The 27092-nt window shown below is 40.5% G+C and overlaps 1 protein-coding gene across 4 annotated transcripts in view; it reads left to right on the forward strand.

Moving 5' to 3' along the window:
• NR6A1 (nuclear receptor subfamily 6 group A member 1) overlaps positions 1 to 27092 on the forward strand; it is a 255627-nt gene that overhangs the window by 16739 nt on the left and 211796 nt on the right. For all 4 annotated transcript variants that reach the window (XM_025360666.1, XM_025360664.1, XM_025360667.1 and 1 more), the window contains exon 2: positions 21122 to 21163. In XM_025360666.1, coding sequence (XP_025216451.1) covers positions 21122 to 21163 — 42 coding nt within the window. The remainder of the gene's footprint in view (positions 1 to 21121; positions 21164 to 27092) is intronic.

Raw genomic sequence — 27092 nt, forward strand, 5'->3', positions numbered from 1 at the left:
GAAAAATTTGGCAATATATGTAAAATAAAGTGCTATTATTATACAATGGTAGGACTATAGTACGTACTCAGTTGGTGTTCCTTTTCTTGAAGCATTCCTACTCGGAGTTGGAACTCCTTCTCCCAAGGTTTTTCTCCCCTGTGGGCTCTAGTTTGACAATATCAGATGATAAAGTGATAAAGGCTGGTTATGAACCACCTAGTGACTTTCTTTTCTGTTGCAGAGTTGTTTAATTTGTCCAAATGAAATACTTTATTTTGGCTTGGACTTCTGTTATAAAATGGCCTTTCTTTCCTTGGTGGCCTTTGGGGTTTGACTTCTCAGTAATTTCAGATATGTGCCCCTTTTCTGTAGTACTTGCTTGTTAAGTAGAATTATGAGCCTTAGGAGAGTAGACTGCAGCTTTATCAGGGTAAAGGCAAGGCTAGGTCCCTGGAGGTTCTTAGTGGGAAGTATTAGAACCAGAGCAAATGCTCCTGTCTCTGATATACAGAAGTCTGGCGTCCCCATCTCCTACCCAAAGTCTCTCTCTGGAGCTCTCTAAAAAGGCTTTCTGATAATATCCTTAAAAGGGAAGGGGAACAAGTAGTTGTTGAACACTCAGCACCAGGCACAGACCTAAACTAACTCATGTAATCCTTTCTGTAATTTTCTTTGGATAGGTGGTGATATTCCCCTATTATAGATGAGTAAACTGAGGCTTAGAGTTGAAAATAACGTTTTACCAACCACTAGTCTGCTAAACCAGTATTTTTAAAACTTCAGTTTTTCCTGTATCACCACATGATTTTTGTCATCTTCTAATATACTGCTTATTTAATATTTTAAATATTGAATAGGTAACATTCTGCAACCCAACATTTATTTTAAAATGAATTTTTTATTAGCTTAAATGAAAAATTATTTGCCACAAATAGAAAGTAATAATGAAAAAAAATTAACGAAAATAGAATTGTGTTAAATTCTAAATGCTATTGTCTGCCAAAGTCTCTGATGAGGCCTTTGTTAGAGAGATTAGTAAGCACTAGAGAGGCACTAGAAAAACTAACACCAGGTTTTTCTTCTGATGTAATCAGAAGGATTGAAGAGAGTGGAAAAGGTAGTAACAGCTTTGGAATGTTTTACAATGCCTTCTCTTTGTACCATTTAAAATCATCCAGTGATCTCCTTGCTTTGGGAAACACTGACATAGGTGATGGTGTGTACATTTTACAAATGAGCAAACTGAGTCTTAGGGAAGAGGAAATTTGTTGGAAGTTGAACCAGTTCCACAGGGCTTACTGCCCAGGTACCCCCTCCTTACTTTTCTTTCTCTCCTTTCATCCTTCCTCTTGCCTCCCTCTCCCTGCCTCTCCTCTTTTCTTCCTCATCCTCTAAGAGAATTCAGCTAACTCCAGAGTAGTGTATGAGATTTTTAGATGTGTTTTTCTGATGTCTTTTCTTTTTTCTTTCTTCATTTAACTGCTGTGAGATAGGATTTAATCTTTAAAAACTCAGGTCTTTCTTAAAACATTGCATTTCTTAGTGCTTAGTGAATTCTAGAAGTTGGGTGTAAAATATATAGTAATTTTGTAGGTACTTGTACCCCTACATAAATGATTTATTGAGATAACTGTAAAGACATCGTAAACGTTCCTTTGCCTCCTCATTAGATAATGTTGGAAAAGTGAGCTTGAGAAAAGATATTGCCAGCGGTTTTTGAAACAGATGTTATCTAAAGTGCATTAAAGGGCAATTTCTTTGATTTTTATTGCCTGTTGTAGTTTTGTAATTTATATTAACAATAATTATGTTTAATTACCATTTTATTTTGTTATGTTCTATTGGAAACAATAGGTAGCTGATGTCACTTTACCATAATTGAAGCTTAGATTATAACTTGCATTTGAAAACTTTTATCCTTTAAAAAAATTGTTTAATTTTAATTTGATTTTATCTTTAAAACTTTCTGAATAAGAAAAAACCTATCGTAATTTTTTTCTTTAATTTTTTTTTTTTTTTTTTTTTTTTTGAGATAGAGTCTTGCTCTGTTGCCCAGGCTGGAGTGCAGTGGTGTGATCTTGGCTCATTGCAACCTCTGCCTCCTGAGTTCAAGCCATTCTCATGCCTCAGGAGCCTGAGTAGCTGGGATTACAGGTGCATGCCACCAAGTACAGCTAATTTTTGTATTTTTAGTAGAGATGGGGTTTCACCATGTTGGCCAGGCTGGTCTTGGGCTCCTGACCAAGTGATCCGCCCACTTTGGCCTCCCAAAGTGTTGGGATTACAGGGGTGAGCCACCCCGCCCTTTTGTCTTACTTAATTTTGTATTGTGACAATAGCTTCAAATACAAAAGGAGGAATTTTGTAATCCTGTTGTTTAAAAAAATTGTTCCACTGGTTACTAAAAGAAAAAAATTCAGTTCCGAATTATTTTAATTAGCATCCTTTTTTTTTTTTTTTTTTTGAGATGGAGTCTAGCTCTGTCGCCCAGGCTGGAGTGCAGTGGCCGGATCTCAGCTCACTGCAAGCTCCGCCTCCCGGGTTTACGCCATTCTCCTGCCTCAGCCTCCCGAGTAGCTGGGACTACAGGCGCCCGCCACCTCGCCCGGCTAGTTTTTTGTATTTTTTAGTAGAGACAGGGTTTCACCGTGTTAGCCAGGATGGTCTCGATCTCCTGACCTCGTGATCCGCCCGTCTCGGCCTCCCAAAGTGCTGGGATTACAGGCTTGAGCCACCGCGCCCGGCCAATTAGCATCCTTAAAATTCTTCATGGAAACACTTTGTACTTTGAAAGAAATTGAGGACTTTTTAAAGAAATTCCAGTTATGGTAATTTTCCTATTTCTAATTTATTGTACTTTGTCTATGCTAGCCATATCTCTGAACATTTACTGTGGTTTCTTGATAAATCATCTTGTGAAACCTATTTCTAATAGATTTTTGATCCCAGGCACCAGATTCGTGTAGTGTATGGCACACCACACTTGGTTTAATTGATATTTTAGTAAAATTTTTCTGATACTTGGTATAAGCTAGAATATGTAATTCTTGTTCTGTGACACTTTGAATCCAGGGTCTCAATCCAGAGCTTAGCTCAGGGCAAGGAGGTTTGTCAGCATGCCTTGGTATGAAGTAATGAAGTAAGAAGGACTTCCAGCGAGGAGTTTGGAATGATATTATCAAACTCATAAGTGCTCTATCTAGAAGAATTTTTACCACTTAAATTGTAAATCACACATATAAAAACTTAATTTTTTTCTCCTCCTTAGAGCATATATTGAACTGTTTATGTTCTTGTTAGAAAGTTTTGTCTCAACTAATTTATTTGCTGAGTTGTGATTTAACAATTCTATTGATGTGCGGTATTAGCCTAATTAGTACTTGGGTTTGGCTAGTGTCTTTCTCTGAAAATTTTGTGGTTAATGGTTTGCCTTTCCTTTTTTCTTGAGCTGAAATTTGTTGTGTGCTCACTGTGTGATAATTACATGCAGCAACCTCATAAGAAGAGTAACATTTTTATTTTGCAGATGGGAGAGTGAGTTAAGTGACTTGGCCCCATAAGTGGGAGAGATGGGACTCAGACCCAAATGTGTCTGATCCAAGGCTTGCACTCTTGGAATCTCAGCACTAGCTTCTGGTAGAAGATACAAAGGGCCATTTGTACCTTAAGGAGTCTAGTATTTAGGAGAACGTGTTTTAATGGTAGATGCAAGAATTAAAGCCAGACTTCATTTTTAGCCATGGAGACAAGTATGGTCTTTGAAAATTGCTTGTTTAAAAATCTTGACTTTTTTTTTCTTAACTGGTCATGATTTTTATTTGTTTATTTTTTTTTAAAGATGCCTTTATGTATTTCTAAGGAGAAGAGCAAAGTCCAAAGCCAATTTGTGATGTTGGGGAAAGATGCTGTTGTGAGGTTTAGGACAAATCCTTGCCAATGGGGAGGCAAAGAAGCAAAGAGACGCTTGCTTAAAAATGCTGGCCCTGGGCATGTGACATGGAAGCAGAACTCCATGTGGAATGGGAGAGACTTTTGATCCTTAATGCCTTTTAGGAAACAAAACAAAATAGCATTAGCCTCTTAAATACTATTTGATACAAGATGAAGAGTGAATAATATAAACTAGAAACATGAGAGCCTTAACATGGTAGGGACTGAAAGTAACCAATGTGTCTATACAGTCTCAATTTCCAGGTCAGCTTGTATTAAAGTTTGCCTTGCTGACCTTACAAATGTGTTCTTCTCATTTGATATCCTTAGTATTTACTTTTTGAATAGTGTGGTCACTGTGACTTATTCAGGAATGTGAGGCATATTCAGAGAGAAGATTGTTAAACTCAGAACAGCTATATACCAAATAATCATCTCTTACTCTGGAAGTCCAGTTGAGCTGTAGGGAAGGGGATGCAATTCTAACATTATGTTTGTGCTAATGTATGTTAATGCTAGAAGAGGAACTTCTAAACCCGTTGAACTTATAATAGGTATCAAAAACTGTAAAGAAACATGCATTATGTAAGAGTGCGATTTTAGTGGAGCAGGGTATACTAGTATCTGTAGTGCTTTAACAAGCTGGTGTGATGGTGTGCATCTATAGTTCCAGCTACTAGGGAGGCTGAGGCAGGAGGCTTGCATGAGTCAGAAGTTCGAGGTTGGAGTGCATTATGATCGTGCCTGTGAATGGCCACTGCACTACAGCCTGGGCAACATAGCGAGACCTGTCTCACAAAAAAAAAAAAAAAAAAAGCAACAAAACCCTATTTATTTTATTGATTGGGTGATCTGAGATCTGAATGGTTGACCCAGAGGTCAATTTTCATGTGAATACTGCAACCTCATGACGAAGCCGACCTCTCAGTAATAGCACTTAATAAAAGGTCCTATTGCCTAAGTGTGTGCAGAATGGAACACTTTCCCTAGAGCTGCTGCAAAGTGGTTTAGATTTTTTAAATTAAAAAGTCTTTTCTGAGTCTGTTTATATTTGTGTTTTGGTTTCCAATTATAATAATGGGTAACTCTTTTTTTTTTTTTTTTTGAGATGGAGTTTCACTCTTGTTACCCAGGCTGGAGTGCAGTGCTGCGATCTTGGCTCACTGCAGCCTCCGCCTCCCGAGTTCAAGTGATTCTCCTGCCTTAGCCTCCTGAGTAGCTGGGATTACAGGCATGAGCCACCATGCCTGGCTAATTTTGTATTTTTAGTAGAGATGGGGTTTCTCCATTTTGGTCAGGCTGGTCTCAAACTCCCTACCTCAGGTGATCTGCCCACCTCGGCCTCCCAAAGTGCTGGGATTACAGGCGTGAGCCACCATAATGGGTAACTCTTATTGAACATTTGCTATATGCTAAGTACTATTTTGAGTGCTTATATTTATTTAACACAACAGCCCTGTTAAGTAAGTTCTTTTGTTCCCATTTTTAGATCGGGAAATGCTGAAGCCTATGGGACCACAATTAGTGTTTAAATCATACCAATGCTACAAATGTTATTCCCTTTACACAGTTTCTCCCTTCTATAAAATGGGGGCTACATTGGGCTGGAAGAAATTAGGAATGATTTATAGTTTATCTCCTTCTAGTTTTTTAAAAACTAAGAATCTTGATAACCCCTTAAGGGTTCCTCAAGTGTTAGCATTGTATGATTTGTACCCACTGTTATACATGACTGCAACTTTTGATAAACTCGTGGACTTTAGAGCTGAAAAATGATCCTAAGAAAATTGATCCTTTCCTGAAGAGAAAATCTAAGTACAGAGGGAGTAGATCACTTAGCCTTATACAAATAGCTTATTAATACTGGAGCGAGGCATCTTGCTTAGTGTATCACTTTATTGATATCTTACTTGCTTTAACATCAAAGTTGGTGTATTTGCATCTCTGTATAAAGAGTTAGAGTTTGCAAATAGGAATTTAGGTGTTATCCTTTTCAAGATTTGGGGTGTTTTGAGGAAATAAGGTTGCAAGAAGTAGCTTTTCAAATGTTGGATTTGTTTATTTCTGTAATTTAATGCTATTAATGTATGCTAAAAAGCTGAAAAGGGGGATCAAACAGGATTTTTGAGTGGATTAGGAAATTAAATTCCAGGAAGAGAGAGGAGCAGTCATAATAGTCTAGGATTATAGGGTGATTAGATGACTTGAGCTTGATCTAGGGATATTTGAGAGAGAATGAAAATGTCCTGGTGATTGACTGTATAAATTGGGGTGGAGTGTTGGGAAGGGTGGTAAAGTGGGAGCCCGGGAGGAGTCTTTGGGGATCTCTGGCTTGGGGGATGAGAATTGGTGGTACCTGGAACCTGAGTGAAGAACACAGGAGAAAGAGGATTCAAAGAGAAAATAATAGGTTCAGTTTGACATGTTGAAATTGATGGAGCCTATGGATTATTTATCCTGGTAGATATTGACAATAGACATTTGGATAGATGGGTCTGTGGTTCAGGAGAAGAGTCTTACCCAGAATTGAAAGTTTTGGGGGAGAAGGGGAATCATCAGTTGGGAAGTGTAAGTGAAAGTATGTGGATGAGACCATCCAACCCAGAATGAGAAGGTCGTGTATGTGCTGGGATAGGCCTTTCTTGCCCGTGATGACATTTAGTAAAGAACATGTCAGGCTGGACATGGTGGCACATGATTGTAGTCCCAGCTACTTGAGAGGCTGAGGTGGGTTGGGTTGATCCCTCGAGCCTGGGAGGTCGAGGCTGCAGCAAGCCATAATTGTGCCATTGCACTGCAGCCTAGGTGACAAAGTGAAACTCTGTCTCAAAAAAAAAAAAAAAAAAAAAATCAGACAAGGTCTGTATAGTCATCTGTAAGGATATGACTGCTTCTAGGGGAAGTAGTTGCCAGCAGTGGAAGGACATCCAAGGCTGAGTATTATTGATAATGTGTCTGTATTTACATTCTTTCTTTCCTCCCTTACTAGTCTGATTCAAGTGTTATTTTTTCATTAACTTTTTTCTAGTTTTCCCTAAGAAGAAATAAACAGTGTTTGACCACTGCTGTTAATGTCTCCATTAGGGCATTTACTTCAAAAGTCCTTGTATCCAGTCAGTTTTCTATTTTCTATGTTAGATTGTAAGAATCTAGGGGTAGCCAGCTTTACTCATCTATTTTTCTAATGTAATCTGGGATAGCAGCCTATACATGGAAAACACTAGGTAAATATTTGTTGAATTTGATTTTAGAATATAGGAAAGTTTAGCATCTAAGAAAAAGCAGGAGTTTTTTCTTCCTTAGTCCTGTTTTGTAGAGTATCTTTTGTATTTATGTAGAGCTGTAAAAATCTTGGTTGTTGATCTTGTCTTAATTCACCAGGTTTGAATAGTTTTTAAAAATTACTTTTGGAATTTTGTTTTTTTCTTTTTCCTTTTTTTAGACGGAGTCTCGTTCTGCCACCCAGGCTGGAGTGCAGTGGTGCAGTCTTGGCTCACTGCAATCTCTGCCTCCTGGGTTTAAGTGATTCTCCTGTCTCAGCCTACCGAGTAGCTGGGATTATAGGTGCCTGCCACCACGCCTGGCTAAGTTTTGTATTTTTAGTAGAGATGGGGTTCACCATGGTGACCAGGCTGGTCTCGAACTCCTGACCTCAGGTGATCCACCTACCTGGGCCTCACAAAGTGCTGGGATTACAGGTGTGAGCCACTGTGCCTGGCCCAGAATTATTTCATAGGTATGATTAACTAGCTTTACTTCAGATTTGAAAGATCCTGGGATGAAAGGTTAAAGATGTTGTATCTCTTTGTTACCACACGATGGATTTCTGAAACTAGGACATGGGAGGTAGTACTGAGCTTTAAGCATTCATAACTAGTATGTAAGAAAGATTAGTGCCCAGAATCGTGTTTCTAATAAGGTAGTAATTTAAAAGTCATTTAGAGAATGTCTGGTAGTTTTTTTTTTCCCCCTTCAGTTGAAGCTATTGATTATAGACAGTTTAGCCAAATCATTTTGTTCTTGGATTTTTTTTTTTTTTTTTTTGAGACGGAATCTTGCTCTGTCGCCCAAGCTGGAGTGCAGTGGCGTGATCTCGGCTTACTGCAACCTCCGCCTCCCAGGTTCAAGCAGTTCTCCCTGCCTCAGCCTCTCGAGTAGGCAGGGAGAATTGTATAGGCACGCACCACCATGCCCGGCTAATTTTTGTATTTTTTAGTAGAGACGGGGTTTCCCATGTTGGCCAGGCTGGTCTTGAACTCTTGACTTCAGGTGATCCGCCCGCCTTAGCCTCCCAAAGCAAGGATTACAGGCGTGAGCGACCGCACCCGGCCTGTTTCTTATAATTTTTTTTTTTTAGACAGATTTACTCTTGTTGCCCAGGCTGGAGTGCCATGGCACGATCTCGGCTCATTGCAACCTCTGCCTCCCGGGTTCAAGCGATTCTCCTGCCTCAGCCTCCCGAGTAGCTGGGATTACAGGCATGCGCCACTACGCCCGGCTAATTTTGTATTTTTAGTAGAGATGGGATTTCTCCATGTTGGTCAGGCTGGTCTTGAACTCCTGACCTCAGGTGATCTGCCTGCCTCGGCCTCCCAAAGTGCTGGGATTACAGGTGTGAGCCACTGTGCCCTGCCAGGATTTTTTAAATGTATGTTTCTGTTTATAAAAACAATATATTTTAATCAGAAAAGTAGAATGGAGGAGGAAAAATTAGTTATACTTAGAGATAATCACTAAGAGAAATTAGACCAAAGTGTTTTTTTTTTTTTTAAATGCATATATGTATTGGAATATACCTGAGCTCATTCCAGGAATACAGTTTTACGTTATATTTTTATTTTTTTTTTATTTTTATTTTTATTTTTATTTTTTATTTTTTTTTTTGAGACGGAGTCTCACTCTGCCGCCCAGGCTGGAGTGCAATGGCCGGATCTCGGCTCACTGCAAGCTCCGCCTCCCGGGTTCACGCCATTCTCCTGCCTCAGCCTCCCGAGTAGCTGGGACTACAGGCGCCCGCCACCGCACCCGGCTAGTTTTTTGTATTTTTTAGTAGAGACGGGGTTTCACCGTGTTAGCCAGGATGGTTTCGATCTCCTGACCTCGTGATCCACCCGTCTCGGCCTCCCAAAGTGCTGGGATTACAGGCTTGAGCCACCGCGCCCGGTACGTTATATTTTTAATATGGTATTTGCCCTTTGTAAACTCTTGGAAAACATTTATAGTGTTTGCAAATATTCCATTGAATAAGTGTACCATCATTTAATCATTTTCCTGCGTTTGAATTTTTAGATGGCCTCGAGTTTTGTACTATTTTCTTTATTTCTGATTCTTAGAATAGATTCCTAGGATTGATCCAGAGGGATAAACATTTTCTAGGCCCTCATGCATCCATCTTCCATTTTTATATGGAGATTTTAAAGAAAATAAGGAAAAAGGTACATTCTGCCACATGGGGGGACAGCTCTTTGATTGTATCTGCACCTTACTAATGGATTTCCTGAGCAGAGCTGGCTGCTTCTCTTCCATCAAACCATCTGTTGAGGATGGTGTGGGGCACTTTCTGAAATGACTTTGAAAGCTCTCTGACCATGTCCAAACAAACTCCTTGGTCAGTAAATCAGTCTTCAAAATGACAATGAACAAGTAAAAACATCTTCGCTTCCTTCAGTAGCTGCTTCTGACATCGGCATCTTGGATTTTTCAGGAGGTGACTTGTAAATGGGATCAAGTAAGGTGTGGTATTCTTTTTGGACTTTGAGGCCCTTCTGTTATGGGAGCATCAGGGTTGCTCTTTGAAATTATGCCAAATTCCCATCCACCCGGCTGTTGCAGAGCATGTACTATGAAAAGGTAGGGTTTTATTAGTCAAGATGCTTTCAATAGAAGTTCTCTTGTTTTGACTTCTGTGGCTCTTTCCATGTAATGGAGTACAATGATAAGTTTTAAGTCTATAAAATGGAGACAATTGTAGCTACTTTTCAGTAAGAATTCATATAAAGTGTCAAGCTGACGCCTGGTGCATAGTAATAGATTCAATAAATGGCAACTGACAGATTATTGTATACATTTTCTTATATTTTTCTGTATTAAGTATTTTGCATTTTGAAATTTATTTTATTTTCTTTTTTTTTTTTTTTTTTTTTTTTTTTTTGAGACAAGGTCTTGCTCTGTCACCCAGGCTGGAGTGCAGTGATACTGGCTCACTGCGGCCTCAACCTCCCAGGCTCAGGCGGTCTCCCACTTCAGCCTCCCAAGTATCAGGGACTACAGGTGCATGCCACCGTGCCCAGCTGATTGAAAAAGACAGACATTTTGTTGTTGTTGTTGTAGAGATCTCACTATGTTGCCCAGGCTGGTTTTCAATTCCTGAGTTCAAGGGATCCTCCTGCCTTGGCCTCCCAGAGTTCTGAGATTAACGGGCATGAGCCACTGTGGCTGGCCTTGAAATTTCTTAACCTCCAAGCTAAATGAAGGATTATTAACAGTCCCTTTTGTTCCTCCAGAGAACCAGAAATTGTAAATGAAAAATGCCGGAGAATCATCAGTACATGCAGTTTTCTGAGAAATACCTGTGCTATAATTCCATAGAAACGCTAATGGCCTCTGACTCATCAGATTGAATTGCCTTCCTAAACTGTTTTCACCTTTTAATTCTGTAGCTACAGCCTTGAAAGCTGTGTACTGTCTTTATTTTTTTTTTTAATGTTTTAAAATTGAAATGTCGTAATCTTGGGCTGGCTTTTCTGCCTTCAGTCTGGTTTCAAGGCTGTAATTGCAAAGCTAGAAGCCAGCAAAACTATATACTATATGAAAGGTGATGTAGGTTGCTCAGATGGAAGTTGTTAATGTTTCCATAGAAATATAGACACTTGTATACTGCATTTAAGCTGAGCAAATACGTGGGCATAGTATCCCCCTAAGATTTCATGTTAAGAAAATTACATTAGGAAAAGGGTATTGATTTTGTTGCACTTTTAAAAATGTGACCATGACCTTTGTAGGTGGATAAAAGAAAATACTACTTGAAGCTTAGAGCCAGATACCTTTTGCTATGTGGACTTGTAGTGCTATGTTCCTGCATTGAAAAGCATTTTCTGTTATTCTTGAAGTATGGTTTGTCAGGTTGCCTGTGAGAAACAAAAGCTAATAGTCCAAGTGGCATCCCACTCACTGGATAAAAAAGCAAGAGGCAGGTGTGAATTTAATCAGCCAGTCCAAGAAAAATGTTCCTATATCTGCCTAGGTCTGGATCTGATTGCAGGCTGCAGATATGACTGTAAGGCAGGCTGTGTAGTTCATGTTTGTTACTTCCCCCCACCAAAAAAAAGCTGCATTCCTTCTCAGCCTCATGCCAGAGCCATTCATTGTACCAACAGGAGACTAGAAGATAGAGTTGAGGAAGGGCTCCCCCATAGGGAAGTTTCTAGAATCTAAGGGAGGGCCATGGATGGCTTGCCATGTGTATTTTGGCTACCTCAACAAAGCTCTTTTATTTTTAGTTTTAATTTATTAAAAAAATTTTTTTTTTTGAGACAGAGTCTCGCTCTGTGGCCCAGGCTGGAGTGCAGTGGCACCATCTCAGCTCACTGCAACCTCCACTTCCCGGGTTCAAGCGATTCTCCTGCCTCAGCCTCCTGCGTAGCTGGGACTACAGGTGCGTACCACCATGCCCGGCTAATTTTTTGTATTTTTACTAGAGATGGGGTTTCACTGTATTAGCCAGGACGGTGTCCATCTCCTGACCTCGTGATCCACCCACCTCGGCCTCCCAAAGTGCTGAGATTACAGGTGTGAGCCACAGTGCCTGGCTGCTCTTTTATTTTTTATTTTTATTTTTTGAGATGGAGTTTCACTCTTCTTGCCCAGACTGGAGTGCAGTGGCGCGATCTCGGCTCACCACAACTTCTACCTCCCGAGTTCAAGCAATTCTCCTGCTTCAGCCTCTCGAGTAGCTGGGATTACAGGCATGCGCCACTATGCCCGTCTAATTTTGTATTTTTAGTAGAGACGGGGTTTCTCCATGTTAGTCAGGCTGGTCTCAAACTCCGGACCTCAGGTGATCTGCCCGCCATGGCCATCCAAAGTGCTGGGATTACAGGCGTGAGCCACCGTGCCCGGCTTCTTTTATTTTTTTACAACTCCTTGTGCTTTTAGTTTTCTGGTTGAAATTTTAGAGCCCCTGCATTGAAGTAATCAGAGTTGGGCTGTTATTGACAAACTTCCTAGGTGTATACATATATTTTCAGTCACTGTTGCCTATAGAATAAAAACCAAAAACTCTTCATGTATGGCAGTTGAAGGTCTTTATGATACGGCTCTGCTGAGATTCCAGTCAAGTCAAATTACCAAGTGACATTCTGTTTTTTCTCTCTATTTAGTGCTTTCACATGCTGCTTCCTCTAAATATGTTTCTCAGTTAGCCCTGTTTGCCTGGTGAATTCCTATCTCCTCTCTGTGCTCCTGGCTCCATGATTGCTGCTTCTCCTCTCCCTGATATCGATCATGGCTACCGAGCACTTTCACTGACCTAAGTGCATCATATCATTGAGTACTCATAACCATCTACAGATGAGGAAATTGGCCCAGAGAGGTGAAGTCATTTCCTAAGCTAACACAATTAGTAAGTAATGGTGCCAGGACTCAAACCTATTCTGAAATAAAAATTTATGCTCTTTCTACTCTCTACTGCTTCCCAGTTGTATCATGTCCATCTGTCCCATAGTGTTAATTTTTTCAAAAATATTGTTTCAACTTTTTTCTTCAGTAGGCTTTAATCTTTTTAAAAATTGTGATAAAATATACATAGCATAAAATTTACCGTTTTAACCATTTGAAGTGTACAATTTAGCAGCATTAAGTGCATTTACATTGTCAGGCTGTACAGTTATTTTTGTCTGCTCTGTACTCCTAGAGACTATTAGTTCTCTGTAGTCAGTCTTATTCACATCTCTACTTTCCAGACCTCTGGCCTGTTACAATATGGGTAGATACTTAATATTTGAAGGAGTAAGTGACTGCATTTGCAGGCTGATGATAACAGCTGACACAGCTATAAATTGGCTAGTAAATAATACTGGCCTAAATAAACATTTCCATATATTTATTTTTTATGCTGTAACACAGTCAAAAATATGTGGTGTGACAAATTTAGAAAGAGGGACAACTTCTAGGTTTTCACTGTTTCATAGCCACCAGTTTCATATGGCCATTTAAATTAAGAGTAAAGTTAAAAATTCAGTTTCTCATTCATGCCAGTCACATTCCAGGTACTCATTGGCCTCATGTAGCTAGTGGCAACTGTATTGGACAGTGTAGATATATGACATTTTCATCATTGTCGAAATTTCTATTGGACAGTGCTCATCTAGGCTTTAAAAGTTGAGAACAGTGAAATTGTTCTCTTGAAATTTGTTATTTTGGCAAGAAATTCATTGTAGTGGCATTGTGGCTTACCATTACTGTCTTTTGGTGAAAGAAACAGTTCTTCAAACATTTATTGAGCAGCCTTTCCTGGGTCATGTCTCAGGCCTAGGGCTGGGGTTATCTTTGGGGCTGAGACTAGATCTGACCTATTTAGTCAGAGTTTTATTGGATGCCAAATCATGATCGGGGAGACAAGGTAGATGGGAAACTGATACAACTGACTAGGTCCAGGAAAGACCAGTGAATGACTGTTGTATATCAGTAGAAAACTGGGGTAAAGATTTTTAGCTTTTTCTTGGGGATCCTGGAAAACAGACTTCTCTAGAACCTTGGGTTCTCTGAATTCAGGTTCTAGTGGTCCTGATCATGATGTGGTTGTGGTGTGTAAAGCACAGGAGCCTGTGGGAGCATAGAAGAGACACACAGAACTTATCAGAGCAATTTCAAGATCTATTTTGACTTTTGGCTTTCTTAGTCCTGCAAGCCCTGTGTCACTGTATCTCACGTTTGTGTAAGACTTGAATTGCAGTTGACTAAGTGAAATAATATTATCTCATATTTAATTAAAACATTTGAATTTCAAATTTGCAGATGTGTTTGTTTTTTGGATTTTGAAACCAGTCTTTTTCTTCCTCATAGGTCCTGGAAAAGCTATAGGTTCAGCCATGTTGTTTGTAGTGCCTAACTCAGACTTGAGTGTTTGCAGGAAAGGGAGGGGGGGAATTAGAGGAGACCTGACTTGAGTCCTTATGTCAGTGGTAAGTAAAGGTTGACTCAGGTAGAGAAAATAACACGTGTAAAAGAGTTGAGGCCAAAGAGCATGTTGAATTCTGGGAACCATGATGTACTTCAGTGTGGATGGAGTATACACTGTTGGGTAGGATGCTATGAAAAGCAAGAGATAAAGTGGTCGGCAAATCATGTGGGATACATACAACTTCTGTTTTGTAGAAAGAGATGTTTGATTAGAATTGTAGAATTTTACCTTTTAAGGGCCTTAATCTTACGTATGGGTTATTGAGGCTTCAAAAGAGACTGAGTAACTGGCAGAGTGTTAACCAGAGTCCATGTCTCTGTTGCACTATACTGTCTTCCTACAGTCAAACTAAAACATGGCTTTAGTAACACTAACACATTATAGATTATAATTAGCTAGTGTTTCACGCTTTAATTTGCTGACTGGTAAGACTCAGAAGTTTATTTAAGTTACTGTCATGGTAAATGTACAATTTGATAGTCAAAATATCAAAAAGGAAAAAGATCAGTGACCTTTTAATATCTCATGATAGCCAGTCACAATTTGAGGGATCAGTCGTCATTTTCTTTTTGTCAAATGTGTGGTGGTGCACACCCGTAGTCTCAGCTACTTGGGAGGCTGAAGTGGGAGGGTTGCTTGGGTCCTAGAGGTCAAGGCTGCAGTGAGCCATGATCGTGCCACTGCACCGCAGCCTGGGCTACAGAAGCAAGACATTGTTTAAAAAGCAAACAAAATGCCTATTTGCAGAAGAGCTTGTCAACTGGAACTTTCTCTTGTATGAAATAAGATTCCTAGACTTAGAGCCATTTGCTTGATTAACTTGCCATAAAGTAGATGATTTACATATATTCACCAAATGTCGCAACAATTGAATGTGATGGTTATTTTATCCTCATTTCAAGACATGGGTTTGGAGTAGTTAATTTGGTAATAGCAAATCTGGGATTTGAATCTAGTTCTACCTCATACACATACCCTCGCTGCCTCCGTGTTTTTTTTTTTTTTTTTTTTGAAATGGAATCTAGCTCTGTTGTCCAGGCTGGAGTGCGATGATGTGATCTGGGCTCACTGCAACCTCTGCCTTCCAAGTTCAAGCAATTCTCCTGCCTCCCGAGTAGCTGGGATTATAGGCACCCGCCACCACCAAAATTAGCCCAGCTAATTTTTGTATTTTTGTATTATTATTTTTTTTTTTAGATGGAGTCTCTCTCACTTTGTCGTCCGGGCTGGAATACAGTGATGTGATCTGGGCTCACTGCAATCTCTGCCTCCCAAGTTCAAGCAATTCTCCTGCCTCAGCCTCCTGAGTAGCTGGGATTATAGGCACCCGCCACTACCAAAATTAGCCCAGCTAATTTTTGTATTTTTGTATTATTATTATTATTATTTTTAAGATGGAGTCTCGCTTTGTCGTCTGGGCTGGAGTGCAGTGGGGTGATCTTGGTTCACTGCAACCTCTGCTTCCCAGGTTCAAGCGATTCTCTTGCCTCACCTCCCCCGCCGAGTAGCTAGGACTACAGGTGTGCGCCACCACGCCTGGCTAATTTTTGTATTTTTAGTAGAGAGGTTTCACTTTGTTGGCCAAGCTGGTCTCAAACTCCTGACCTTGTGATCCTCCCACCTCGGCCTCCCAAAGTGCTGGGATTACAGGTATGAGCCACTGCACCCGGCCTAATTTTTGTATTTTTAGTAGGGATGGAGTTTTACCATGTTGGTCAGGGTGGTCTTGAACTCCTGACCTCAGGTGATCCACCTGCCTCGGCCTCCCAAAATGCTGGGATTATAGATGTGAGCCATTGTGCGTGGCCCCATGTCCTTTTCAGTATGTATTTATCTTCCTAGTTAAACTGAGGCAAGTGAATATAACCTTTGCAGTAACATTTCAGATTGCCTGTGTGCACACTGACTTGGTGATGTCATCTTAGGAACCAATCTGTTTCTTGTCTGTCTGTTTCTTTGGAAAGCAATTTAAGTCACCAACCAAAGACCCTGGATTTCTCAGAATATTTCCTGATCTGTTTAATATGTTGTGTTCTGTGAGACAGGTGGGTTTGGGGGTATGTTTGTTTATTTATGAAGCTTAAGAGCCTGCTTTCTTTTTATTTTGTTTTGTTTTGAGACAGAGTCTTGCTCTGTTGCCCAGGCTGGAGTGCAGTGGCACGATCTCCGCTCACTGCAACCTCTGCCTTCTGGGTTAAAGTGATTCTCTTGCCTCAGCCTCCTGAGTAGCTGTGACTACAGAAGTGTGCCACCATGCCTGACTAATTTTTGTATTTTTAGTAGAAACGGGGTTTTACTATGTTGGCCAGGCTGTTCTTGAACTCCTGACCTCGTGATCTGCCTACCTCTGTCTCCCAAAGTGCTGGAATTACAGGCATGAGCCACTGCGCCCTGCCTAATTTTTGTATTTGTAGTAGAGATGGGGTTTCACCATGTTGGTCAGGCTGGTCTTGAACCCCTGACCTCATGTGATCCACCGCACTCAGTGTCTTTTTTTTTGTTTTTATTTTTGAGAAGGAGTCTTGCTCTATCTCCCAGGCTGGAGTGCAGTGGCGTAATCTTGGCTCACTACAACCTCTGCCTCCGTGTTCAAGTGATTTTCCTATCTCAGCCTCCTAAGTAGCTGGGATTACAGGTGTGCACTGCCACGCCAGGCTAATTTTTGGTGTTTTTTTTTGGTAGAGATGGGGTTTCACCATTTTTGCCATGCTGGTCTCAAACTCCTGACCTCAAGTGATCCACCCACCTTGGCCTTCCAAAGTGTTGGGATTACAGGTATGAGCCACGGTGCCCGGCCAAGAGTCTGCTTTCTACTGAACAACTCTGATTGCCTTTGAGTTGAATCTAATTGAAGAAATCCAATTTAATGTACATTTGGGGTTACATCTAGCAGTGGTTTGGGTTCTAGCTAACAATCATTTTGCCAGCTAGATGTGGTTGCTGAGAATCAGGGCAAAACTCTGCTTGACAACAGTAGCCAGCTGTGGCCATTTCATTGCCTTGTGGTCAGTAGGTATGTGGTTTGTAGGTAAGATTAACATTGTTCTCCATATATCCTCAAGGCTCCTGCATTAGTGATGATCTGTAAAACCGGAGACAACATATTAGCAGTGGTCTCAGGACTAAGTGGAGGGAATGTAGATGTAATTACTGAATTCTATAATCAGGATCTTTGTGACCCTTGGAGGAATTTTTTTAAGGCAAATATAGAGGCCTTCTTTCTTCAGGAAGTGGCAAACATCTGGAATCACCACATCCAGCAGTTTACAGGCTGAAAATGTAAAAAGTTCAAGAACCACAGCAAGTAACCAAAGTGACATTAGTGATGTTAGGGTTCCATCCCAGGTCTTTGAGGATGATGCCATGAATGGTTTAATAGTAACTCTCCTATAATCTACACTTTGCTTCCATAGATACAGCACTGAATTGGATGGACCCTAGAGATTAGTTAGTAGCAGCTTACATATATAGAGCTCTTACTTTGTCAAGTACTGTGCAAAGCCTTTATATTCACTGTCTCGTTCAATTATTTTTTGAGACTGGGTCTCACTCTGTTGCCCAGGCCGGAGTGTAGTGGCACGATCATGGCTCACTGCAGCCTCGACCTCCTAAGGTCAGGTGATCGTCTACCTCAGCCTCCCAAGTAGGTGGGATTACAGGCATGCACCACCACACCTGGCTAACTTTTGTATTTTTTTGATAGAGATAGGGTTTCACCATGTTGTCCAGGCTAGTCTCCAACTCCTGGGCTCAAGCGATCCTCCTGCTTCAGCCTCCCAAAGTGCTGGGATTACAGGCATGCACCACTGTACCTGGTGTCATTTAATTCTTTTGACATCCCTGTAAGGTAGGTGCTGTTGCTGATCCCAATTTACAACAAAGTTAGGGTCAATTCTGCTTGGATCATGTGGCCTTTGAATAGAAGTCTGCAAAGAAAAATCAGAGTGCCATTAACAGAATAAGGGGGGAGTGGTTGCTAGGCAGATAAAAGCAATAGATGTCCATCTTAAATATTTTACTTAGTATTTTATTTGTGTTTGAGTCACCCTCTATTTTTGTTTGATCAGTTACTTGAGTTCACAACAATGGGTACTTTCAGAAGGTACATTAGGCTTTGTTCCTTTTTTGAGACTTCTAGTACAGTCCTTTCATTTAATGTCCAAAGTAGTCTGAGGCACAGAATAGGGAGTGACTTACCTAAAGTCATATAACTAAAGGTGGCTTGAGTTAGAACTTAGGAGAGTTCTAACCTTCCCATTGTACCAGCCTGCTTTCCTGTACTTTTGTCCTGTTTCTGAGTCAATTTACATGAAATGAAGTTTATTCTCAGTTTCACTTCTGGCACGATGTTCAACATTCAGTCCATGTATAACGAGGAGTTAGTTTCTCATTGCCTGGTGCTATGGTCTGAATGTGTGTGATCCCCCTGAATTCACATATTGAAATCCTAACCTCCAAGGTGATGGTATTAGCATAGGGGCCTTTTGAGAGGTGATTATTCCAGTATAAGAGAGACCCTAAAGAGCTCATTCTACCATGTGAGAACAGTGGTAAGGTACCATCTATGAACCATAAAATGGGCTCTCACTAGACACCAAATCTACGAGCACCTTGATCTTGGACTTCACGGCTCCAGAACTGTGAGACTTAGTTTATGGTATTTTATTATAGCAGTCTGAATATACGAAGACACCTGGCATCTCTCCATGGCTTTTCTGATTCCCATTGCCTTTATGTAGAGGGGTTTAAAGCTGGTCTGAGATCAGCCACTTTAAGCAGCTTCTAAATTCTGGTATTTCAGATCCAGTCTCCTCATTTAGGCTTTACACACACTATTCAGACTAGACTTTAGATTTTCTGATTCTATGACTTTCTTCCCTAGACTGTGATCTAGAGGCAGGGTTGTGTGTTCTGTTTAGTTGATCCCGCATTTCAGCACCTTCCATAATGTGCCCAGAACTGTTCTGGCCAGAAGCAGCTCTGCAGATGGATAAGGCACAGGCCCTAGCCTTGAAGATCTCACTATGTAGTGGAAGAGGCAGGTATTTAAATTATTCCTTTATTGTTTGGTGAATGCTGGTGAGGCCTCTTCTGTTTTCCATATTTCATTGTTGTGATATTAGAACTGAATCTTAAAAGATGAATTGTTTTACCAAGTGGAGGAGGAGGAGGAATCACAGAAAGGCAAGAAAGAATGCGGCATATTTGATGTGGTCACAACAGCCCAGAATTGCAAAGGACTTTAAAAGTTGTGATGCTTAAGCTGGGCTTTCTCTAATCACAACACTTTGGGAGGCAAAGATGGTCAGCTCACTTGAGGTCAGGAGTTTGAGACCAGCCTGGCCAACAGGATGAAACTCATCTCTACTAAAAATACGAAAATTAGCTGGGCATGGGCAGGTGCCTGTGATCCCAGCTGCTCAGGAGACTGAGGCAGGAGAATCACTTGAACCCAGGAGGCGCAGAGGTTGCAGTGAGCCGAGATCGCATCACTGCGCTCTAGCTGGGTGATAGAGCAAGACTGCATCTCAAACAAAAACAAAGTGTTTAAGCAGTTGGCCTGCTACATGAATCTCATTTCTCCCCCATGACTGCTAGTTTTTGGTTTGGCTTTTGGTCGCCCAGTTTTGACAGAAGTTACTCTCATGCCCCTCTAGTCCTAATTTTGCTCCCTTTTTTTGTTTTATTTTTTGAGACAGGGTCTTACTCTGTCACCCAGGCTGGAGTACAATGGTGCAATCTCGGCTCACTGCAGCCTCCACCTCCCAGGCTCAAAAGATTCTCCTGCCTCAGCCTCCCAATTAGCTGGGATTACAGCCAAGTGCCATCATGCCTGGCTAGTTTTTGTGTTTTTAGTAGAGACAGGGTTTCACCCTGTTGGCCAGGCTGATCTTGAACTCCTGGCCTCAAGTCATCTACTCGTTTCGGCCTCCTAGAGTGCTGGGATTACAGGCATGAGCCACTGCACCCAGCATCAAGATCCATTATTTTTGAATTTACTGGTGAAATACTACAGTTGTTTACTGAACGGCTACTACGTGCTAGGCTTGTGAGAGGTAATGGGGTTAAAGCTGTTAAAACAAGGCAGGTTAGATCCCTGCCCTCATGGAACAGTCTCATTGTGGTCAGACACTGAACAAGTAGTTCCTTGTCGATGAGTGCGATGAGGAAGCAAGCACAGGTGTTAGAGATAATTATAACCAGGGATTTGACCTTGTGTGTGAGACAAGGGTGAAAGAGGCAAGAGAAAACTTTTCTGAGGAAATATTTAAACTGAGGAAGAGTAGAAAGCAAACAGGAGAAAGTATGCAGCCATTCCAGGAAAAACAAAACCTTTCATCAACGATGGATAGAGGACCTACTATGTTTACCATTCCTTGTGCTTAATTTCTCTCTCCAGTGTGATAGTTATACACCAGCTAGACAAATGTAGCTCATACTTTCTGGGTCCGAGCATATGAAATGTGAAGTGTGCTTTGAGAGGTATTTATTCCAACCTGAATAGCATACTTACTAATGGAAAAATTGCTTCCATTTGTTTGTATAGGTAAAATTCTTCAGCATTTGTGAAAATTTACATGATATTACAGTGATATTTGTGTAAGTTAATATTTTATATATTTTGCTTTCTTTTGTGAGAGAATTAGCAGTGTTGAACAGAATTTATGACAGGTATTAAATGAATTGTAATTTTCCTGTGAGTTTTTATTCCAACGGACATTGCCATGATAACTCATAATTACTTGTGCTGTTGTATATTGAGCTCCTACTGTGTGGCAAGGCCTGTGGTAAGCATTTTATTTTGGTAACTTGTTTAATCCTCATTACAATTCTGTGGTAAGTGCTTTTATCGGTTTTTGTATCCCTACATATCACAGGGATATGTAGTAGCTAAATATTAGAGCTAGGATTGAAACCCAAATTGACTTCTGAGTATAGATTTCCCCCCCACTGTATGATACTTCGTATTTGGAGTCAGCTTGAAGTAACTCACAAATTGTAATTTTTTTCCTATTGTTTTCTCTTTAGGTTTCTGTCAGGATGAATTGGCAGAGCTTGACCCAGGCACTAGTAAGTTCTCAATGTTACCCAATATTCTGTGGTAAGAAAAGGATGTGTGTGTACACTTTTAAGTGAATAACTTAAGGTGTCATTGATAAGCCTTACTTTATTGACTCTCAGATTTTATTTCACTTTAATTTGTAATTATAGGAAGGGCATTCTGTCTTTTCTAGTTATGCTATCTTCTGATATTATCCAATGGCCAGGATCTATCTGTTTAATGGAAAGTTGGTTTGCTGAAAATTTCTGTTTAATACCAGTCTCCTTGCTTTGTTCTCCATCCCTCCATGAAACCAACAAAAATAAAAATTGTACTTTGAAGCTAGGCGCGGTGGCTGACGCCTGTAATCCCAGCACTTTGGGAGGCTGAGGCGGGTGGATCAGGAGTTCGAGACCAGCTTGGCCAACATAGTGAAACCCTGTCTCTACCAAAAATACAAAAATCAGCCGGGCGCGGTGGCGGGTGTCTGTAGTCCCAGCTACTCGGGAGGCTGAGGCTGGAGAATTGCTTGAATCCGGGAGGTGGAGTTGCAGTGAGCCAAGATCATGCCATTGCATTCCAGCCTGGGTGACAAGAGCAAAACTCTACCTCAAAAAAAAAAAAAAAAAATTATACTTGCACTTATGCACATGGACGACTGTATACTCACAAACACTTCTAAAATATTGATAGTTTTGAAATAATTTCTTTCAAAGAAGCGTTTTGTTTAGAAATTTTAATTGATAACCTTTGTAGTACAGTTTAATTTTCATTTACAGTCTTATGGTTAAGATATGAGAGTATCATTTCAAGGTCTAATTAAATGATGCTTTTCAGGACTATGTGAGTCTTCATCATAGATAATCATTTGAATTTCCAGTTCTGCCTAAATGTGGTGGCATGCACCATTCTGGGACACATACTCATAATGGTTAGAAATAGGGCATGGGAGTATCCAGTGTATACAGATACTCCCATGATGTCGGCTCACTGCAACTTCTGACTCCTGGGTTCAAGTGATTCTCCTGCCTCAGCCTCCCGAGTAGCTGGGACTACAGGCATGCACTACCACGCCTGGCTAATTTTTGTGTTTTTAGTAGAGACGGGGTTTCACCATATTGGTCAGGCTGGTCTTGAACTCCTGACCTTGTGATCTGCCTGCCTCGGCCTCCCAAAGTGCTAGGATTACAGGCGTGAACCACCACACCTGGCCATGGTCCTTTCTTAGAAGCATTTTTGAACATTAGGAAGGACATTGAGATGCCCTGTAACCTTTCAGACAACTACACATAAAACATGCTAAATAGTTGATAACTCAGTTTGTTAAGCACTCAGTGTTCTCTCTGCTCCACACCCAGTTCTCTAGGCTCTAGGGATACACAGAAGTAAGTATAGCTCTTGTCCTTGTATATTATCAGTGTATTAGGAAATATTTGAAAGGACATTTTATAAACCTCTAGTTTAGCACTTAGTACCCAAACGTATTCTCTTTTTCTGCACCTAGTAGCAATTGCAAATGGCTAATGCCCATTTTCTGAGAAGGGTCCTTGATAGTCTCAGAAAAATTATTGTTGAATTCTTCTTTCTGGGTTAAGTAATACCAGCTCATTAAACATTTCTGCATAAAATTCCTAGCTAGATATGGCAATTTATAGACCTCTCTATTCCACGAGAATGAACAGACATTGAGACATAATTTTATACATCAGTATAGAATAGGAGTCACCAAAAAAAAAAAAGACTAAAAAATTGTACTTACTGGCAGGGCGTGATAGCTCATGCCTAAAATTCCGGCACTTTGGGAGGCCAAGGTGGAAGGATCATTTGAACCCAGGATCAGGAGTTTGAGACCAGCCTGGGTAACATAGGGAGCCCCATCTCTACAAAGAAAATTTAAAAATTATCCAGGTGTGGTGGCATGTGCCTGTGGTCCCAGCTACTTGAGAAGGTGAGGTGGGAGGATTGCTTAAGGAGGAGGCTGCAGTTGAGCCATGATCACACCACTGTATTCCAGCCTAGGAGACACAGAGCAAGACCCCATCTCAAAAACAAAAAACAAACCAAAAAATTTGTACTTAGTGTATGTAGGTAATATTCCCAGTAATTCCTATACTGGGAAGTTAATGGTATTTTAATCTTTCTTTTTGAGGAAATATATAAGGATCTGATTATTCTAAAAATATTTAGGCCGGGCGCGGTGGCTCACGCCTGTAATTCCAGCACTTCGGGAGGCTCAGGCGGGTGGATCACCTGAGGTCAGGAGTTTGAGACCAGCCTGACCAATACGGAGAAACCCCGTCTCTACTGAAAATACAAAATTAGCTGGGCCTGGTGGCACATGTCTGTAATCCCAGCTACTCAGGAGGCTGAGGCAGGAAAATTGCTTGAACCCGGGAGGTGGAGGTTGCGGTGAGCCAAGATTATGCCATTGCACTCCAGCCTGGGCAACAACAGCGAGACTCTGTCTCAAAAAAAAAAAATAATAATAATAATAATAATTAGACAAAATAAAATTTTATCTCAGTTTGTATCAATTTTGGGGTTCAAATGAGCGTGTTCAGCCCTACCAAGTGATAGGGAGCATCAAGACTGAGATGGGCAGTGTGTGTTGTGTTAAATTGTCTGTGGTTTTTGATACTGCATATTCTGGGGATTCTGACTAGGAAGGAATAACATCTCCTATGTTAATTCCATGTGACTTTTGTTTATTTAATTTAATTTTTTTGAGACAGGGTCTCACTCTTTTGCCCAAGCTGCAGTGCAGTGGCATAGTCATGGCTCACTGCAGCCTTGACCTCATGGGCTCAGGTGATCCTCCCACCTCAGTTTCCTGAGTAGCTGTGACTACATGTACACACCACCATGCCTGGCTGATTTTTGTATTTGTTTTTCTCTTTGAAATATTTTTAATTGAAATGATAAAAAAAAAAGAACAGTGATCATTTTAACCAAACTTTTACTTTACAAATATAAAAATATAATCAAAACTTGTTTCTTTCATACATTTTCTGTAAACATAATACCAGAAAAGTTCTCAAAGCCAAACTATAAATGATGCTTGTGTAGTATGATGTGAACACAATAACCAAAAATTTAAATTTCTAATTACATGACCTTTCCCTCAACAGAACAGCATAATCAATATATCTTCCCAGCTTATCTCTATTTTTATGATACGATCCATCACTAAAATACAAAATACACCTAAACTGGCTTAATCTAGACTTACCTAGGTTTTAGTAAGTTTTTTCCCCACAAAAACAAGCTTAATAAATATAATACAAGCTAATGTTAAAATGTGTTTTATGGCTCAAGTCAAATTACAGTATTAAGTTTCTCATCATGTATTTGAATAACAAAGGCAAACTGGTTGAAATGAGTCCAGTTTAACCCAAATAATCAGTGATGTATAACAAGTGGAGTAAGTATGAGAAAATCAAATCTTATGCTACAGAAAGCTGACTTATACTATAGTCAGCAACCACTAAGCCACCTTTGGCAATGAAACATACAAAATTGCAAACTCTGAAGCAGTCTTAGTGATTGGCACATACTGTTCCAAACACTATGAACTAGTAAAAACATTAAGTTTGAGGATGAAAAGCTACCCCAAGCATTTTATCTCAAGTGACTGAGTGAGTACTTTATTTTTTGAGGCAGAGTCTCACTCTGTCAGCTAGGCTAGAGTGCAGTGGCGCAATCTTGGCTCACTGCAAACTCCACTTCCCGGGTTCACGCCATTCTCCTGTGTCAGCCGCCCAAAGTAGCTGGGATTATAGGCGCCCGCCACCCCACCCAGCTAATTTTTGTATTTTTTAGTAGAGATGGGGTTTCACCATCTTGTCCAGGCTGGTCTTGAACTCCTGACCTCATGACCCACCTGCGTCAGCCCCCCAAAGTGCTGGGATTACAGGTGTGAGCCACCTTCCCTGGCTGCAAGTACTTTAAAAATGAAGTCATGGCAGGGTGCGGTGGCTCACGCCTGTAATCCCAGCACTTTGGGAGGCCAAGGCAGGTGGATCACGAGATCAGGGGGTCAAGACCATCCCAGCTAACACAGTGAAACCCTGTCTCTACTGAAAATAAAAAAATAAAAAATAAAAAAATTTGCCAGGTGTGGTGGCAGGCGCCTGTAGTCCCAGCTACTTCGGAGGCTGAAGCAGGAGAAGGGCGTGAACCCCGGTAGGTGGAGCTTGCAGTGAGCCGAGATCACGCCACTGCACTCCAGCCTGGGCAACAGAGTGAGACTCTGTCTCAAAAAAAAAAAAAAAGTAAATAAAATAAAAAAATAAAAATGAAGTCATTAGGCTGGGCACAGTGGCTCACACCTGTAATCCCAGTACTGTGGGAAGCTGAGGTGGGTAGATCATGAGGTCAGGAGATCGAGACCTTCCCGGCTAACACGGTGAAACTCCGTCTCTACTAAAACACAAAAAATAAGCCAGGCATGGTGGCACGTGCCTGTAGTCCCATCCACTCGGGAGGCTGAGGCAGGAGAATCGCTTGAACCTGGGAGGCGGAGGTTGCAGTGAGCCAAGATCAGGCCACTGCACTCCAGCCTGGGTGACAGAGTGAGACTGTGTCTAAAATAAATAAATAAATAAATAAATAAATAAATAAATAAATAAAGTCATTAAAAAGCCGAGAACGTAAGAGTCACAGTATTTAAGAAAGTGAATTTTAAGCCAATTGCTTGGTGGCCTGCTGAATTTGAAGTAGTTCTATCTCTCACTTCTGATTAAACATGGAAGAAAACAGACTGGCTAATTTGGTTACACTTTGTCCAAATACAATGTTAACTTAATGGAACCCTGAAATATCCAAAATAATAACTGAATGCTAGTTACAAAACAATAATAAAAAGTTTAAAAGTCTTCCATATGTGCTGTTAACAGTACAAATTCAAGTGCAGAATTATTATGCCATTTTAAGTATTATCTACTTTATAAAAAAATCACAGTGGTCTTCATCACATGGCAAAAAAAAAACCAAATTTCACTTTTCTCCAAAGGAGTAAGTACATCCTAAATATAACTACAAACAATTGTGTAAAACTATTTGTTATTTTTCCCCCAATCTACTAAACATTTTCCATTGTCATTTAGTAGTTTTACATAGAATATGCACTACACTTGGATTGCTCAGGGAAAATAAGATGACATATACTGTAGTTTTACAATGCAAAAGAGAGCTTTCATTTTAGACAAAAGGACAACATAGGAGGCACTAAAAAATATATGTCTATTAATCAAGAGCCCATTTAAAAATGATTCAGCATTTAGTATGTAGATCTGGAATGCACAGTTTCTGGAAGTATAAGAACTTACATATCAAAAGAGCTTAGTGTTAAACTGTGCCCTTACACCCTCTTCTAGTACTGTAGACACCTGCCGGATTTGAATTCCCCTAGTTCTATTATTTCCATCAGAAAACCAAAAACAGATTATTGGGATCCACCTGTAACTGACCAGAGCAAAAAGTTTTTAACACTTCTTGTTTGTGTGTTATGAATTTTACATTCAAAACCAGATCTCTTACATTCCAAGGTTAGTAACCCAGCCATCCTGAATCAAAGGTTTTTCTCAACTAGGCCTTAGTGTATGGATGACTGGCTCACATACTTACTGTATATGGGGAAGAAGTGAATAATTTCTTGGTCAAAGCTTAAGTTACAAAGAACATGAGTGGCCTCGAATCAGATGACTCTTCAACTCAAACACTCCTTACTGAGAGCACTTTATAAAACAAGCAGAAAGTCTACCTCTCTCCACCCTCCCCCAATTGCAATAGTGAACATCTGAAATGTGGCGGGTGTAGCTTTTCACTCAGAAGCAATCATGGAAGGTGAGCTGAATCAATCCATCTTCATCTCCACTTCCTCCAATCTAAAGATTTTGCTCCCCAATCTAAAGGAATAGCTGAAGGATGCAGCTAATGGATGAGCATAACAGCAAAATA

This window comes from Theropithecus gelada, chromosome 15 (genome assembly GCF_003255815.1).
Source record: "Theropithecus gelada isolate Dixy chromosome 15, Tgel_1.0, whole genome shotgun sequence".
NCBI classification, from domain to species: domain Eukaryota; kingdom Metazoa; phylum Chordata; class Mammalia; order Primates; family Cercopithecidae; genus Theropithecus; species Theropithecus gelada.